We start from the raw sequence: 19,003 nt of genomic DNA, 5'->3' as shown, positions 1-19,003 counted from the left end.
TTTCATCCGTGGGGCTAAGAGCGCTCCACCATTTTAAATTCACCTTCTTTAGCTGAGGCGAGGTGCAGATAGACAGACTGAAAGAGAGAGAGATGGGAGAAAGGAGAGGGGGGAAAGAGAGGGAGCCAGATCAAAAGCAGGTGGATTTCCCTGAGAGAGGTGGAGACGCCAGGTATCGTGGGAGAGAGGGAAGGGAGAAAATGGGGAGAAGGGGGAGGGTGTAGCCCGCGGGGCTCCGCATGGGAGTCTCATGGGAGATGGAGGAAACATTAGGTTGGAAGTTGGGAACTGTGTGTGTGTGTGTGTGTGTGTGTGTGTGTGTAGCCTATGTGAGCGCGCACCAGGACCTGTGGAGAGTTTATCAACACAGCCTTATGTTATTGGCGCTCTCTCGGCCCCTCAAGAGATGCTGCACCACTTAGTAGCTCACTTCTATGTGCACCGTTATCTAATGTTGCCATAATGAGTTTACAAATAAAATTGTTTCATTTTATTACAGGGCTTACTAAAGCCTCTTGTCTTGAACATTTAGTTCAGTTTCAGAGATTGTTCTCTGTGACTCATTAGATGTTATGGGCTCTGTGAGCATATGGTTTACAGGATCTAATATAATATAATACTCCTTTTGATATAGCCAATGTAAGCAAGTGTAGATCCATAACAATAAAAGAGCGGACAGAGAGCGGACAGAGAGAGAGAGAGAGAGAGAGAGAGAGAGAGAGAGAGAGAGAGAGAGAGAGAGAGAGAGAGAGAGAGAGAGAGAGAGAGAGAGAGAGAGAGAGAGAGAGAGAATCTCCTCACTGATGAAACCACATCTGCCAGGTATGAATTTGCACATCTGTCTGAGCTGCACTCCCGATAAGCTCTCGAGTGTGTTTTAACCCCATGTAAAATGCCGGCTACCCTTCCCCTCATCGGCATGAAAAATGAAGGCTTTAACGCTTGAGCTCAGACACGGAGCACATCCACGAATCCATCAAACCCTGACGTGGATTCATTTGGATCAATTAGGGCTGCTCGTTTGGTAGGTGCGCACTTTAAGCGATTGTTTCCAGCCCAGACCCCTCCTTTTTGAGCGAGATCAGAGGCTGGAGCTTAATTCAATCCCACTGCCGCTTTAATTGACCAATTTAGCATTGTGCTGAGAGAAGCTGTCCATTTAGAATGAGGGATGTGCGGCTAAGGAAATGACAGGCCTCTTAATACCACACAAGAGCAAATAGGAGATTTGTCAATGCTGCCAACAAATGGGAGGCAAAGCGATTAGGCTACGCTAGGATAAGTTAGCATACTGTGCTCAGACTGAAAGAGCAGCACTGGGGGGTTTTAGCCCAATGTTTTCTCCCAAGTGATTTGCAGAGACACACAAAAAAAACGCGTGTCAATCCGGGACAAAGGAGCAGATGACATTAGTGATGCAAGACAAATGGACACGAGGCAAGTTAGCTGGGCCCATTGTGCTGCTTCTGGTGTTTGTTAGCAATCACTACTTTGAATGTCAAAGAGTTTTTCTTTTTTTTTTCTTCAACTCGGGCCCACCAATGGATCCGAGCTCATCAAAATACAGTACACCAGCAACTTAACGCAGTAGGTAACCAGAAGCTAGCGGTGCTCAGTACATTGTATAGTTTATAGTTCACAAGCAAAACACCCATCAACACATCTGTCACTGGGACCCCGATAATACCATTTTTATGCGACTTTTATCTTTTATTTATGTCAAATCAACCTCGTTAGCGTTACAGTGACTTTGAAATAACGAGCAAAATATCAGCAGGTAACCGCTGCCAACTTTCTGTCACTTTTATGATAACGCCCTTTGAAATGAAAGAGGGCGCCATTATACGTGCAACCCAAGGCCAGCAGTAGGCCCTGTCTGACAACCCCCCGCTGCTCGCTCTTTGGTTCCTTGAAGTCACCAGGACCCCCTGTCACGAACTGCCGTAGGATCTCTGAACCTCTCTCTTAGCCTTGGTGCAAAGCCTTTCCAGGAAAAAGCCCACCCAAGGCCATTTCGGGTCGTACGACACGTCTTCTCTTGTCCGGGGGCGGTGGGCTCTTTTCTGCGGACCCCCCGGTATCTGCTTATTGCTCCTTCCTGTCACTCGCCATCGCCCCCCACAGCCACTGAGACGCTCTGAGGGGCTGCAGCAGACACGCTCCCCGTATGGCCACGCTCATAATGCTAATTTAATCCGTTCATATTCAGATGCTAATCGGGCTACGCTAGCTTTTGGAGCTGTAGTGTTTTTTTGTTTTTTTTTATAGCGACCCACACAATGGGCTGTGATTTCCTCCTCTCTTTGGTCACTTTGGGTTGTTAAATACAATCCGCTCTCCCAGCGAGGTGCATTTGACACTCCTGCACTTGGCAAAATGAGTTATTTATTGGCTACTATTCATTTCAAAAGGAGTGGAGGTGAATAATTTAATGGTCCTCTGGAGTAGTCTATTCTATCATTACTGCATCCCTTTAAAATTTGAGGGGGGTTTATAAAAAACACCTGGGGGCTAGTGATCATGCACATAATCTTATTTATGTATTTCTGAGAGTGTAGTTTATAAGAAAATAATGCAATCACAAAGTGTCTACCATGGGGCCATAACTGAGAATAACATTAGAATAATGCTTGAAAATCATTCTAACTACACTTTTGTTCTCTTTAAAAAAACAACAACTTTCTCTTTCTATGACATTCAATACGCTCTTTTCTCCCAATTACACTAAGAGCATCCTGAATCACACAACAAATGACCCCCTCTCTCCACACAGAGACACATTAACCACAGCAAGAAAAAGGTGCTTCATACGGCCTGAACAGACATTTAAACCCCAATTCACTGGCAGACGACCCTCCATATCTTTAATAAATGGGGTTCTTCTGGAATGAGAAAAGTCGTATGGAAATATTTAATTAAGGAGCAATCATGGCTGTGGGTGTTTTCTATGTCAATCTCTACAACCCTTAAACTGAAACAGTGGGGAATTCTAATTAGATTAATACCACTATGCAAATTTATGGCATTTTTGAAAAGGCAAGGGCCACGACATAATCAGTTGAGTAAATAAGCAGGAGGGGTGTGGGTTTTTTGGGGGGAGGGAGGACTTAGTGGTTGGGTTTGGTGTGTGAGAGTAAACTATTTAGAAACATGATGGAGCAATTCCTATTTCGGTCTCGTTCCAAAAGGCAGAGTTATGATTAGTATGCATATTCATACGGTAGGAAAAGCTGGAGTATGGCAGGATACTGCAAAAATAGATGCTGCGGAAATACATTCACAGCCAGTGAATATTATCTCTGCTCAGAAATGTGTTCCTGCACGTTCCCAGAACATCCCACTTTCTGCTTCCCTCCCAATGTAAGAGCCGGCAGTATGTTTGAGTCCAAGGCCATTAGAGCAAAACTCTAGCTCTGCAAAGAATGACCAAGCGTCCTGAAAACAGGGCCTTGCGTGTGGCCGTGCAGGCCTGGAGTCATTACGCCATTACCAGTCTGATCTCATCAGACGCCACACACTGACGCCCGGGGGGCGGGGGGGCACAGCCAGTGCGCAGGCCGTAGTGCTGTGCTCGCTCCAAATGGGATTCTTATCTCAGCATCTCTCTTCGCCATCAGTCGCTGCCGAAGATGCAAAGTGCCATATCTGTAACTTCATTAAACGTGTCCATTACATCACTCCAAGGCTGTATTAGATCAGCTCAGGCAGCGGATTTGATCAGCGTTCATTGGGGTAATACATCTTCAAATGGGCAACTCTCTTGTCTGCGTCACGTCTCGTACATTTGTTACTCCCTATTTGCAGGATCCCTGCCATGTTATTGTCTTTAATGTGACATCATAATGTAATACATTTATTAGGATACAATGTTACGATTTTTATTTAATTAGGTTTGTTTGCTATTTTAACATGAAACAATTTGTACTTGGGATTTTTTCATCTGACGCAAGATATACCCCAGACAGTAACAGGAACTGGGAGTTAGAGCAAACACCACGAGGTCCTTATGGGAGATGAATTAACCGTGAGTTGACATTGTAAACCACCACACCCTTAACCAGCTGAGCTAATCATCGTTGTTGTGGCAGGGGATTTGTGTACTAGGGCATAGAGACGGAGACGGAGGAGGGGGGACTTGGGTTAAAGGTCACAGTAACGGATTAGGTGTCCAAGACATTCAAGGCTTCAATGAGCTGCAAGTGACAGAGCAGGGAGAAGGTGTGGCTGTGCACGTCTATGTGTATGTGTGTGTTTGCGGACAATCCTCTACGGAGGCTCATCTAACATCCAGAGGGAAGCCATGATGGAGCCCTGCGGTACCCCAGGGGCCTCCGAGCCATCTGCTGCCCCAAGGCTAATACCCCAGCAGACGTTTCAAACTCCCCTGGATCAGCCACGGACGGACAGGAGGGAGGGTATTGTGTGTGTGTGTGTGTGTGTGTGTGTGTGTGTGTGTGTGTGTGTGTGTGTGTGTGTGTGTGTGTGTGTGGGGCAGGGCGGAGGAGTTGGGAGGATTCTTTTACCCCAGCAGGGTGCTTCACGGGGCTCATGGTAGGCCTGACCTAGGGGTGTGGCGGGATGGGTGGTGGAGATTTTCAGCAGAAGGTGGATTAGGAGCGGCGGCGAACTGCTATTGGGCAAGAGAGCTGAGGGCGTCTGGAGTGTGAAGGAGACTGAAGCGTTGGACTCGATTCACCGCTATCAGAGAATTAGAGTATTTGTCTTGGTCGTTCTTGTGTAAATAAGCACCAGACTGAGCATTTGAGTGGCTCACAAAGATGAAACTATTTGTTTTATCAAGTGGGGAAGAGGCACAAGTGAGGTTAGAATCTGTGATTGGGAGGCATTACTGCAGACCATTGCGTAATGAATTAATCATCAAAGTATCATTAGTGTGCGTCTTGGGTTATGATAATAAGACTAGAATTACCATCTCATATCCCGATCGTTTCTCATATACGGCGCATTCGATTTTTCACTCCAGCAGTAACTGAAGCCTCCTGCGTGAGGTCGGAGGGGTTGAGATGTTTGTGTGTGTGTGTGTCTAACTGTATCTGTCATGGATGGTAACATGAGACGGCTCACGGGGAGATTGGACGGAGACCATCTCGTATAAGATCAGGAGGGAAAAGACGGAAAAAGGTTTGGAAAAAAACAAACAAGAGGAAAGTAAATAAATGCAATCATAAGCATCCACAAAAATAGGATTATTCTAACTTACGATTGGTGAACGCTGCAGTTGTAGAAGACAAAGTCGACGCTTGCAAACTTCTTGCCGGTCTCCTTGGATTTCAGATAGAGCTTCACCACCCTCTTGTCACCTGTGCCAAACAGATACATGCAAACACAGAGTAATTATATTCTCTCTACATCTTGTTTGACTCAAGTTTTACAGAAAATATAACAATTACTGAACGCCTCCGAAAAATCACACCTACCAGCTCCACAACAGTAACAAATTAAAAGTATCTTGAAACAATTCATCGATACATCATCACATCCTCATTTGAATTCCACTCGTGTGACCTCAAGAGATAACACGCACACACAAAGGAACACTGTAGCTTAGCAACACACCACTCATGTCACACCCACAGTAGGGTGGCACTTAAAATAGCAACACCAATCAGTGTTTAGATGCCAGAGCTGATGAGAACTCATAATGGGGCGTAATGGCCTCAGTTGAAGAAGTACTGAGATGTCGCTTTGAGGAAACTTCATGTGCACTATCTGACATGTTTTTCACCGCTTTGGATGTCGATACCGAGCAACGTTTTTATCGTCTTTGTGCTGTGACAGAATTGGACATGAAACAGGTGCAGAATCTGTGCAAAAAAAAAAAAAGATGAGGATATTTTTAAATCTAACTATAAACCACAGTGAAAGTTGAGCAGCTTTGAAAAGAAGTTAGAAGAATAACCAGTGTCGTTTAGATAAAATGGAAAAAATAAATAAAATTTAACTGACAACGGTGCATAATGCATGATAATGGGAATTCAAAAACAGTTCTATTTTCAGTGGAAAGATGTAGACTTGCATTTGTGGCTTTGAAGGGGAATGTGCAAGCGTTATTGGTGGTGACACAGTATTCTGAATATAGATGCACTAAGCAAATCATCTGGTTACATTAAAATTCTCTTCTGGTCAATGCACAGCTCGGCATTTTTCTTATTCAAACGCACAAAAAGAGACTTGGACATGTGAGAATAAAGAAGCAAAGCGTTGAATTGAAGACGGCATTTAGGAATGAAAAATGTTCATTTGTAAATTCTTCACATATTCCTCCCCGTATCCCCACCACCACCAGTACCACCACCCAGTGATCTCACTACCCCGATGACTTCATCATCATCCTTCGCCCTTCCTGTCCCGACCTTTGTTCCTTGTGATTGGGATGACGTCCCGGACGGAGGGCGAGAGGCAGAAGATGTGTCCACCCTGGATCCGTCCCTCCGTCTCCACGTAGTCCTCGAAGGAGCAGTTGACCCCAGCTGACAGATCGGGCACGTTACGAGCCTGGAGGACCAGCTAGGGAGGGAGAGGGAGAGAGAATCAGAGCTAGATCAATGGAAGGACATGGTGAACATGGATTGTTATAAGATATGACATGAGGGTTAATGGGTGTTGGGGGTGGTGTGTGTGTGTGTGTGTGTGTGTGTGTGACGGCAGCAGGAATAAAGGAGGGTGTGTGTGCATATGTGTGCATGTATGTGTGCGTCAGTCACCGCCGCAGCTATTACAGCAAGGTTAATGCGTGTGTGTTAATGTGCAGAAAGAAAGTCAGGCAAACTGCAATCACTCATAACTATGTGGTTACAGTGAAGAGCTGCTGACAGAATGAGAGCTCTCCAGCTCACATGTGCTTAGAGATTTGCATAATATGAACGGCAAGACTGGGAAAAAGTAAATTCCTCCTCAGACCTACATGTGCAGTCGGTCAAGAGAAGTGCAGCGAATAGAAGGTTGTTTTTTTTTGGACCCAGTTAATAAATAAACGATATACACAATGTAATATGTTGACTGTTGTTTTCCTTCTCTTTTTTTCAATAGCTGTATTGGTTTGCTGATGGATTGCAATAGCTACAACAAAACCTAAAATCTACTGCTTTGTCCTATTGTGAGGAGCAGTTGATCAATTCAGGTCTGCTGAATGTGTAGATGCACATTCAGCAGACCTGTGCATCGAGATCAATGCTTAGAGCAGGTGGAAACTAATCAAGGCAACACTCACATAAACCGGCTGCATATTGTTTCAGATATTACATGCTTCATAGAGCAGTCTAAAGCCTTAATGACCTTAAATCATGAGGCTTTTACATATGAGGAGTTTATGTTGTTGTTCATGTTCAGTTTGAGAAGACATAAGAAGACATACCTGAACTTCTGACATGGTGACTGAGATGTTTCTGGGCTGAACTGTGAGCTCCACACACTGTCTCTGGTCGGAGGCGAACCTCTGGGGCTCTCCTGCTCGTTCACAGCGGTCCTTACGTGAACAACTGGTGAGGGATAGAAAGAAAAGAAAGACAGGGAGAGGGGGATTATGGGAACGATAGCAAGAGAAGTGAGGAGAAAAGGAAGAAAGAACAGAATGAGACGAGAGGTGAGAGGAGGAGAGAGAAGAGAAGATGTGAGCAACTGTTAAGCTAATATGACAACGATATTAAGATGACAAACATGCACAGCCATCACGTCACACAGAAAATGGGAGCAATAATACAAGACAAATAGGCTAATAGCTTCCCCCAGCCATTACTGTAGGCCTTTACATCATTACCTTATTGGCCCTGACATTTGTGCAAGAACCACTAAGCTATATGAACATCCATCCCCCCCCTCATCTTATCAGTTTAAGGCTCCACCCAATTCAAACTTCTCAGGAGATATACCGGCGATCATTAAAGCTTTCCTGAATCGTAAAAATGATACAATTCCTACCAGGCGCATATCAACAAGGTCAGCAATCCCCTCTCCCCACCCACACAACCACACACACCCACACACCCTCTGTTATTACGAGCCAACTGATCGTGCTAAAAAAAATCAGCATATACAGCTCGGTATCGCAGACGTTTTACTATTAGCTATTTATAATGCATTAGCTATCACGTCACCTTTGCGCTAACAACAACTGGTCCCGGTGGTGAGGAGGGAAAAAGTGCTGATGTGGCCTAAACAATACGAGAGAGAGGCAGGAAAAAAGTGCTAACTGCCTCCACCTCGCAGCAGCAGCAGCAGTTGACACCCCCTCCCTCCCTTCCCTCCATCCCTCCCCCTCCTCACCGATCCCCTCGTTTAGTTAGCTCTCACTCACACTCAGCAAGAAAAAGCTGTCGTCGAGTGTTCCCCAGAGAGTCACTAATAAACATGTGTGCAAAGAAAGAGATGCATAAAGGTATGTACACGTTTTCACATTATAGACCCCCTCCGCTCTTATTTCTCCTCCGGTGTGCGATTGTGTGAATTTGTAGGAATGGAGTGTGCTCAATTTCCTAGAAACACCTGTGTGTGTATATGTGTGTGTGTGTGTGTGTGTGTGTGTGTGTGTGTGTGTGTGTGTGTGTGTAGTCCCCCTGTTCCACTGTTGATTGAAACGACCGTAGCTCTTAATAAGATGTGGCTAAAAGCACCAGAGGGCTGGAATGAGCCTTATAAATAATTTGGCTGTTAATACTCAGCCCATTGTGTCTGCAAAGGGCCACAACCGGATTTGGCAACACTAGCAGGTAGGAAATGAGTGAGCTGCGTTCAAGACACAAGGTCAAAATGTGCACAAATGGAGGTTTTTTTTCCTTTTTCTACTGGTTCAAGTCCATCATGACTGTGTGTAATTTAAATTATGTTTATATGTGAGGTGTGTGTGTGTGTGTGTGTGTGTGTGTGTGTGTGTGTGTGTGTGTGTGTGTGTGTGTGTGTGTGTGTGTGTGTGTGTGTGTGTGTGTGCGCGCGTCTGCTGTAATGGGGATATCTAGCTTGTGTGTGTGTGTGTGTGTGTTTGCCTTGAGCAAAGACAGGTTGGCGATATGTTTTGTAGGTTTAATTAATGCAGCAGGAGATGGCATTATGCCAAATGCTTCAGGTGTTCCAAATGTGGTTTAACATCCTGTCACCTTTCAATAACATGTAACCATTCTCACACATTCGTGTATATACACACACACATGCCCTCAAGTCAAAAGGAGAAAGCAGAGAGATTACATACAGATGCAGTGTTATATCACTGCACTAGTGGGTGATAAGATTTATTTTCTAAACATATCTACAAATCTTTTCTCTCGCTGTTACATATCTCGCCTTAAACATTAATCTAAGAGCAAACATAAGACTTAGTACAAAAACCGATGCTTAATCTGGAGCCATAGAGTTCCTGTGTTAAGTACCAAATCGTACACACACACACAGATACACACACTATAATAAGCTAATACGGGAGTGTCAGTGATGCAGGCTGCCAGACTGTGTTGCTATTTGTGTGTTATTAACAGGTTTAAGTGGTTGACAGACTTCCACATGATGAATGTCTCACTTTACCGTCAGGGAGATTTTACATCGTGCGAGTTAAATTCCGTCAATGAATCATAATATTGTGACTAAATTGTCGTTAGAGGCATTTTACTGGAGTTATTACGGGGCGCTAAAAATAGTTTGAGGTCAGGAAAGGGTTCATTCAAAACAGCAACTGGCTGCTGCTATGTGTTCAGAGCCTCCTGCTGTGTGGAAGGTGTAGTAGTTTAGACCGTACTGTTCATCCAACAATCAGCTCTGACACAGATGGAGAGAAAACATGACATAACTAAATGTACAACTGATTTGGCAACTAAAAAAATACAAAAATCTATTCTATTAGTACTATCTTCTGTCGTACTGTAATTCCCTCCAGAGCTTTAAGGGAAAATTCACCCTGCAGAATAGAGACTCTTTTTTAATATAATTGATGATTTTCCTCTACTTCTGATTTATAGAAGATAAGAACTTTCAAATTAATGTTGGAGGGGAAAAATTTAATGTCTATTTCAGGATGGATTTTCCTTTGTTTCCTGGGGTGATACATTTCCTTCCTTCACAGTCATATACTGTGGGATGCAAAGGTGTGCATGTGAAGGGTGGAGTGTGAATGAGTGTGTGTGTGTACTGTAGCACTTACACATTGTGGAGGACACACCATCCACAGTGGGGGTCTCTGGAGCCCAAACAGTCCCCACAAGTGGTGTACTGCTCGCAGCTCTCCACTGGAACCCTCACCACCTAGAGACAGAGAGAGAGAGAGAGAGAGAGAGAGAGAGAGAGAGAGAGAGAGAGAGAGAGAGAGAGAGAGAGAGAGAGAGAGAGAGAGAGAGAGAGAGAGAGAGAGAGAGAGAGAGAGAGAGAGAGAGCAGGAGGTGATGAAGAAATAATTAGTACCGTCGGTGTAATCAAACTTGGAAAATGAGCTCTATATTCAGACGGATGGAGATGAGCATGTGACAGCGGATCAGGCTGATTCAATTTGAAACTTCGGCTCATGTTGTGTGTGTGTGTCTGTGTGTGTATGTGTGTTACACTAGACAGCTAGCTTGTCTGTCTGTGAGGAGCGGCATGCACGTTTGTCTTTGTGCATGTTGTGTGTGTTCTGGTGAGTGATTCTGGTCCACTGGTGTGTGACAGACAGCCTCCAGTCAAGCGTGTACAGAAGAGGCCTCGCAGTGCATGCTGGGAGACCTGACAGGTGGCTGCGGCAACAGTGCTGTGATTGACAGGTCACCTCAAACACCAATGGGAGGGCAGGTGAATGGAAGGACAGGTCCCACGGTGTGTCCATGTGTGTGTGTGTCTGTGTGTGTGTGTGTGTGTGTGTGTATGGTTTTCTAGAGGTGTGTGGATATATTTCTGTTTGAAACTGTTGTTGTGAAGAGTTCGTGACATTGTGATTTGACTGGTTACAACTTTAAAGGGCGGTTTTGGGGTTATGACTTGTTAGATTCGATTTGATTTGATTAGATTAGATTTCATCCCACAACGGGGAAATTTAGCTGTTACATCAGTCAAGTAAAAAACAAAACAAAAACACAAACACAACATAACAGACAGAAAATATCACAATAAACAATAAAACAAATCAACCTTCAACCAGGCAATGTGCAAAACAAGCACTGAGGATATAAGGATATAAGGTGGCCTGATATAAAAGTATTGATAGGTAAAGTTACTATGGTGTAAAAATATTGCAGCGTAAGTGATAATGATATAAATATAAGTATAAATAATACAAATACTACTACTGCAGGTGTGCATGAAATAATTATATTGTGATGTAAAGTGACCATTGATGTAAAAAATATTGCAAAGTAAGTGGCAATTATATAAATATAGATATGAATATAAATATACTAATATTTGTATATGTTATGACTTGTTTCTGGGGTTAAGGGCAGACGTGGTTTGGGGTTAGGTGTTTAGCCGAGGTCAGTTATAGGGCGAGGAAATGAAAAATGTCAACAAGTGTCCTCTCAACTACAGAAAAACCAACTTATGTAGGGTGTGTGTAAATGTCTGTGTGTGTGTGTGTGTGTGTGTGTGTGTGTGTCAGCCACTCAGCCGTGCTGAAGTACGAGCGTGGTGATAGGCTACAGATGTTGCCTAAGAAACAAGATCAAGTGTTCAAGCTAACCCTCCTCCCCGGTCTAAAGGTGATGACAGATGGATCACAACATGACCTCGATGGGTCTGAAAAGTGTGTGTTTATTTCGAGATATTCACAAGTGTGTTTAAGTGTGTGACAGACAGATTACTAGCATATGTGCAGAATGCGAGCGAGCGCGCTACAAAGTAAACTGCGTGTTTGCACGTCTGGGGCGTGCACATGTGCTGGAAGTGTCAGCGCCACATTCATCCTTTCTTCACCAACAGGCCCCAAAGTTGATGAGTGGCTTGATCCCCGCTTCACCATGTGTGTGCGTGTTTGTGCGTGTGTGTGTGTCTCAAGTTCTTACTGCAGGCTTGTCCTAAATCATGCGATACAGAGTGAGTTGGCTGATCAGTAAGTACCAGCATTTAACAACCCGACCCTGGGGTAACACTATTATAACAGACGCACACGCAGATTTAACCATGAGGTTCCCCGTCCAAGCCGTATGTGGTGTCGGGTGCGGTGGGAGACGACTTTTTTATGAGCGAGGGATGAGAGACAGAGGGGGTAGACGGCGATATGTATGGCCGGATAAGAGAAAAGAAAAACATATGGCAGAAAAAGGAGCAGAGGCCCGAGGTAGGAGATAAAGCTGGTTAGCTGCAGGATGGAAACCAGGCGGACAAAGGAACGCAGCACTGAAATATTAAAGCGGGGCTGGGATTCCTCCATGAGCTCCGTAAGTACAACACAGATATGAGATAGATATGACACGACGGAGCTCATTTATGCACCGAGTGTCTTGTATCAGACTGGCTTTGGGGCTCTTTGACAGAACAACATAGCTCAAAGCAGAGGGCAGACAGACAAAAGCACTTGACGCCGTGTGCCACTAATCCCCTTCCTTTCTTTTTTTCCCCTTTCATCCGTTCCCTTCTTTTTCCTCGCTATACATTTACTTATTTCCATTAGGCCCGATGGTCTGTGTTTCGCTCCAAAATCTTGTTTTCAAGATTCATCTCCCCCTGAGAATCGCTTTCATTCATTCCAGAGACTGAAACATGCTCTTCCTCCTCCAATAACAGGGCAATACAGAGCTCAGTACTTTAGCACTGTACTCTGGCTGGCTCTCTGCCCAGAGAGAGAGGGAAAGACAGATGAAATGATGCAAACGAGCAATGGTAAGGACCGGAGGGGGGAGTTAGAGGGGGGAGTCGGTCATCTACTGGAAGTAGAACCGGCTCGATGGATGGATGAATAGAGGAAAAGAGAAGTGTAATGGAAGACACACACGCGGCGAATTGGCGAGGACATTGTGCTGAGTAGATGGGATATGGTGGCAGACGGCTGCTATGTGTCATTGTCAGAAAAGAGTGCGAGTCTAGTTTTCATCTGAAAGGAGAGCTGAAAGAAGGATGGAACAAGGGACTGGTATGTCTTAGATAATAACGGGATGACAGAGGATGAAAAGAGAAGAAGAGTGAGAATGAATGCGCAGATAATGGATGGATGGATGAGGGGACAAGGAGCTGTAGTTGTGGATATGTGATTGGACACCTTAGTAGGGAAAAAAACCCCACCGCGGGACGTCTTTCATATAGTTTATGATTCTAGAAAAAAAAATGGAGAAAAGGAGTGAGAATGGTCTGTTCCTCATATTAGAGAGGACGCCGACCAATTCCCCCGTCTCTTCTCCATAAATCATTATGACTGTGATTAAGGACAATGGTCCACATAAATCATACTAACACTATGGGTCCTTGGTGAGCTAGCATAACCTTATCACTGCCCTGTGTGATGATAGATATAGAAGACTATTGTGCACGATTGTCCCTGTACTAGTAACAGTGAAGACACGATGGGCCAGATTGAGTGGGAGTGGCACAGAGGTGTTGCTGTGGTGGTCTGGATATAAAGTGCTTTACCGGAGGCGGGAACATGTAGAACTGCATGTAGAACAAAAAAAAATGTGTGAGTGTGGTAGAGAGGCAGGCAGTGGTCCTGACAAACACACATTTTTTGGATCCACACACACACACACACACCCTTGCGGTCTCCCCCTTTTCTCTCTCAATGGCTCTTTTAATGAAAGCCAATTCCCGACAGCGCGCCACATTACTCCTTTAAATGACCTTATAAACCAAGCCCGCCATCTCCTCTCTCTTGCCATCTCCTTATTTACAATAGCCTCCACTGCTGTAACTCAATTCTCCTCTCGCTCCCTCTCCTCCTCTGTTGTCAACCCTCCACGCTGACCATAGCACAATGCCATGACATCTCCTTTCTTGCCATAAACTTTCCACCTTTCCTCTTCAATCTGTTTTTACAGAGCGCCATCACCTGCCTTTAAACGTCCGGCTAACCGGCTTTGCGACGGTCACCCCCAAAACCCAGAGGACCTGTAAAGCTTTCAGCGCGGCTTTTCATTGGTTGTTAAATCTAAAAAGACATAAAAGGATCGGCCTTGTTGCGGGCGGCTTCCTTTAAAAAAAAAAAAAGATTCAAACACAGGGAGGGTCTGTAGTGAAAAGGAGAATGTGTAGTGGGGATGTCGACCAGAGGAAAGCCTCTGTGCTGTACTGTGTGAGCGCTAAGAGGAAGAAACCACAGTTTATTTTCAGTTGTTTAGAGGAATCTGCTTAAGACTCGTAAAGTAGTAGCACCGATGCCTCACGGAGCAAAGACCGCTGAACCTCTTGCGCTTAACACTTAACCTCATATGACTCTTGTCTTGCTGCGAAGGGACCAACGGGAGGAGAACTGAGAAGCTTCCAAGGGTCAAAGTGAATGATTCAAGTCTAAAGAGAAGAGTCTACAGAGACAAGAAGCTTTCCATAGATATATTTAAGAAAATTGTTGTGCTGAAAAGAAGTCTCATAAACTTGAGGTTCTTTTACTGCTCCGCTTCTTTTATCCAAAACTTAAATTGTTATGGTTAAAATGGAAAGAAGTGGAGAAACAATGCAATTTTTAAAACTAAGATATAAATGCAGAATAGGCAAAACATTTCCCTCAACATATTGATGTTTAACCAGGGAGAGGAGAGATCATCACCTTCCATCATCCTTCCGTTGTCACACTGGCGCTAACTACATCTCAATTAATTTAATAATCTACAATAATTTTCAATTTCAAATGTGCAAATAGATGCAAAAAACTACCTGCAAAAAACTACCTGCCTGTCCATTGTCTCAGTGTATTGCTCTGATGAAGGTCGTCTGAGACCGAAAGCTTAGCCTCAATAAAGTAAATTGCATAGATCCAAGTGTGCGGAGATTTTTCCCTTTAAATGTGCAAATAGAAAAATAATCATTATCTACTAACAAGACCTCCAAATATCCCTGGATGATTGTATTATGGAAGGTTGACTGATTGTGATTCATTCATTTAATTCATTCATTCATGCTCAACTGTAAATAATTTGTGCACAAGATCGAATAAACAAACTACTACTACTAAATGTGTTGTGCTCATCATCACTGTCCAGTTGCTGTTTGGTTCATGTGGCTACTTCTCTGCTTTACCATCGCCATGTCGCGCCTACAACAGATCATTAGGAACAGGAGCTCTACGCACCCCAAGTAGCTATTCCAGCTAACCCATAGGCAAAGTGCAACATGGCTCTCAACAGGTTGTCCATGTAAGTGAGCATGTTCTTTCCAGTAGTGGAATACCTGCTGCTGGGGGGGGGGGGGTCGGCTGGTGGTTGTATCAAAGGCTAAGTTAGCATGTGCGCATTGACTGGATTGTAAGGGGCTTACCAGATCAATGGCGGGCTAGGAGCTCAAAGTGTTGACTGACTGGAGATAAGACGTAGAGCAAACAAGACTAGCAGAGTTTGGCAATGAAAAAAAAGAAGAAGAGGTGCTGGAGGGTGGGTAAAGAGAGGGAAGACGGGCGGAGAGAGGGAGGATGCGGGTAAAGGTTGTGTAGTGAGAGAAATGAAAAGTGAAAAACAGCAATCACATCATTGTGTTCTATTGAAAAATCATCTGCTGTCACATCCAATTTGCTGAACGATGTCCAAATGCCAAATTGCTGTGACACTGCAGAGATGTTATGGACAGATGTGGCCGTTGTGGTCAACTCAAATTGTTTGCTGCAGACCTGTTTTAGTGAATTAGGTCTTTGTGTGCCACAGTGGAAGAAAATAGTGCCCACTGTGATAACCGTAATCTCTTGTTTTCTCTCTCAAAACTCACTCCCTGCAGTATTTCTCGTGCCCGCTGCCCTTCCTGCCTCCTTCGCTATATTTATCTCTCTCATATTGTGTTTTGTCGGCCGTTTCTCCCTCCCGATCAGCGCTGCTTCTTTATCGCTTCTTTAATTTATCTTTTTCTCCTGCGCCGGGCTCAATTATTCATCTGCTCCTTTGTTTTTCCCTCTTCTGAAAGACCGTTTTCATCTCTTCTTCTATATTCCATGCCAGTGAAAACAAGAGGCAGATCACACAACTTATTTATTTGTCATTTGTGTGTGCACATATTGTGAGTTCAGGGCCAATAAAGATGACAACTCAAACTCCCTTCTCCTAAGAAACAGCTATGAGAGAGAGCGTATGCGCTGTGCACAAACAAGCAGGGTGCCCATGATAGGATTATACTGGAGCTGGAGGAGTGTGTGCTTTCTATTCGTGTGTATGTGTGTGTATCTAAGTGCCTTAAAACTAATATGGAGCCACCTTCAAATTAAAACTTTTCAAAAGTGTTCAACAAATATGAATAATGCATGAAAACAGCTCCAAAAGTCAAACAACAAAACAGACAGGTTTTTTTAGCTCCTCATAATGATGATAATTTAAGTGCCATCAACCAATCAGTCATGTTTTAAATTTAGAACAATTATTAATTTTTCTAAAAACAAAAAAGGAAAGAAAATAGGATGAACTTTTACTCTGAAGGGGCTCAGAGTACAAGAGCGACTCAACAGTGAGGACCGGCCACACAAACAAATTATCGAGAAAACACAGAAGGGGTGAAACTTTGAAAAATAAAGATGTGGAAACTCATCACTCTTCATCACCACCCTTGTCACATGGACTTTTCCCATTTACTCTTCCAAAAAGGAGCTAATCTTAAACTGTAGGTCAATACGCTCTCATCCCTTCTGTTGCCATTTGTCCATAATACCCTGTCCTTCATGTGAGAGCGGGGAGAGAGAAGAGAGGGAGAGTGAAAGAGGAGGAAAACTAAGACAGAGACAAAGGCAGAGACAGAGATTGAAATACCACAGAAAACAAAGAATTGGAACAAAGACACTGTAGAGAGAGAGAGAAGGAGAGAAAGAGGTAAATGTGACCGGCTAAGGTAGACAGGCCTAGGGGTCTTCTAATTAAGTGAGGATGGGAGAGGCCGGCTGCCTAGTAAATGACTCTGTCACTTTAGTAAATGGACTTGGTGAGGAGTGAGGACCCACACAGCTGGCATTTCCATTAGCACTGCCAAGCCACCACCATATACACAGACAGAGAAAGCAGAGGGGGAAGAGGAGAGGAGGAGGAAAAAGGAGGACAAATGCTGCTTTTCTTTATTTGTTGTCGGAAGAGGAGCTGGGTGGAAGTTGTGCCTGGTGGGTGGGTGTGTGTGTGTGTGTGTGTGTGTGAGAGCTGGAAATGGACTGACCACAATGAACTAGATCTGTCTGATTGACTTTGAGGGAATGTCTGTGTCGTTTTCACTAAAGCTTTTGACAGGTTGAAACTAATTTGTATCTTATAAATTAATTTTACAAGTCCTAACACATGTAGAAGCAGTCATTGTCAATATTTGATGTGTTTTTCAATGACACTGACTAATGCTGCAATGTTTCCACAAACATTGTACAGTGCATACACCCAGAGTTCAGAAAGTCATCATACAATTCATGAACTAACTGATCATACTGAAATTTAAAGGTATAGTGCACCCAGATTAATGTTGCACAATGGTCAAAACTGATGCAGTCTTAGTAGTTTTGGTCAAACTTATCGTCTCATATTTTACAAAGTCCAGACATTAAGAGCTAAAGAAGACTTTTTTCAACTTAGTAGACGTCCTCATAGAGAATAAAGGACTCTTAATGTTTCAGCTTGTTGAATGGGAACATGCAAATTGCTTTTTGGATGGTTTTAACTTTCAAGAAGTCACTGGAAACTTCTGATGGACATTTTCCACATTCTTTTCCATGTTTTCGACATAAACATTAATTAAACATAACATTAACAAATTGATCGGTAATGAAAGCAACTATTAGCTGCAGCCCTGCAGTTTCTGACTATTTATCAATATCACATTCTCTGTTTTTGTAATTTCTGACAGGAGGAAAGTTTCCTATTCTGCTTTTCCACTGAGCTTTTCCTCCCATTTGATGCTTCATAAACGGGTCTGACTGGGCCTGCTGTGCATGGATTTGAAAAGAAATTTGAGTCAAATTCAAAACAATTCCCTGCGCTGTCATGCATGAGCGACACTTCATTGTTCTACCCAAAGTGGCTTGCGGTTAAGGCACAGGACAGCAAACGGTGATATGCCACTCAGAGAGACTCCGCGGGCCATGCCAGCTTTTGATTGGCCGCACTCCATGACGATCAGTCAGAGCCACATCCTTCTGCCCCAATCACTGTCAAGCAACAGGAGGACCGATCGCACGGCCCGATTGATAGTGATTGACAAGAAAGGGGGGAGGAGGGGTGGAGGGGGATGGAGGGAGAGAGAAACCATTAACTCCCCCTATCCATCTCGCCCTCTTTTCTAACCCTATCAGTCTGCTCTATCACGCCATCCTCTGGGAAAAGACGACGGAGTAAAACAGAGAGAGATGAGAGAAAGACAAAGCTATCTAGTGACAGCTAGACTTCCATTAGGGCCGATAGCATCACGCCTAAGACAAGTGTCTGAGCACACTTTTCTGATGGGGCACGCACACACACATACACACATACACACAATCAAGCACGCACTTAAAAAAAAGGGGAAAAACCACAAGAGGGAATGATAGGAGTAGAAACAGGGGTGTGAGAGGAGAGGCAGGAAACAATTAAGAGAGAAAGAGTAAGTGAGACGTGTGGTCAGAGGTATTAACAGACATGGAAACCGTCTCTCTCTGAGTATCTAAGCAAATTTCCTCACGTCCGCTGCTGTTCAGAGAAATCATACCATCTCTCTTCTTGTCCACGGAGAAGCAGGTACTATTGTTTTGTCGGCTTTGTCTGCAAAACGTTGGATAATTGTGACAAATGCTCAAAGTCTACGGTGCAGACCTGATTTATGGGCTGTGACCGGTGTGATCATCTCAAACATCATCTCCCTTAGACGTTTTTACAATAAGGTAGAACTGAATGTGTCTTAGTCCCTTTGCTGTTGTAACACCTGCTAAGATAAATGCAGACACCTCCATATGTGTGAGTGTTTGTATGATTCA

The 19,003-nt window shown here is 44.0% G+C and overlaps 1 protein-coding gene across 4 annotated transcripts in view; it reads right to left on the bottom strand.

Annotated features, from left to right (window-relative positions):
• The window catches only part of plxna1b (plexin A1b), a 198,054-nt gene that overhangs the window by 85,109 nt on the left and 93,942 nt on the right, over positions 1-19,003 (bottom strand). For all 4 annotated transcript variants that reach the window (XM_085775985.1, XM_085775987.1, XM_085775986.1 and 1 more), the window contains exons 5-8: positions 10,145-10,245; positions 7,376-7,499; positions 6,375-6,528; positions 5,222-5,321 (exon numbers count right to left, since the gene is read on the bottom strand). In XM_085775985.1, coding sequence (XP_085632111.1) covers positions 5,222-5,321; positions 6,375-6,528; positions 7,376-7,499; positions 10,145-10,245 — 479 coding nt within the window. The remainder of the gene's footprint in view (positions 1-5,221; positions 5,322-6,374; positions 6,529-7,375; positions 7,500-10,144; positions 10,246-19,003) is intronic.

Source organism: Trachurus japonicus, chromosome 5 (assembly GCF_045865225.1).
Source record: "Trachurus japonicus isolate A0001 chromosome 5, Traja_1.0".
NCBI lineage: Eukaryota > Metazoa > Chordata > Actinopteri > Carangiformes > Carangidae > Trachurus > Trachurus japonicus.
Note: the sequence above shows the minus strand (reverse complement) of the source record. Positions and strands in the feature narration are given on the sequence as shown.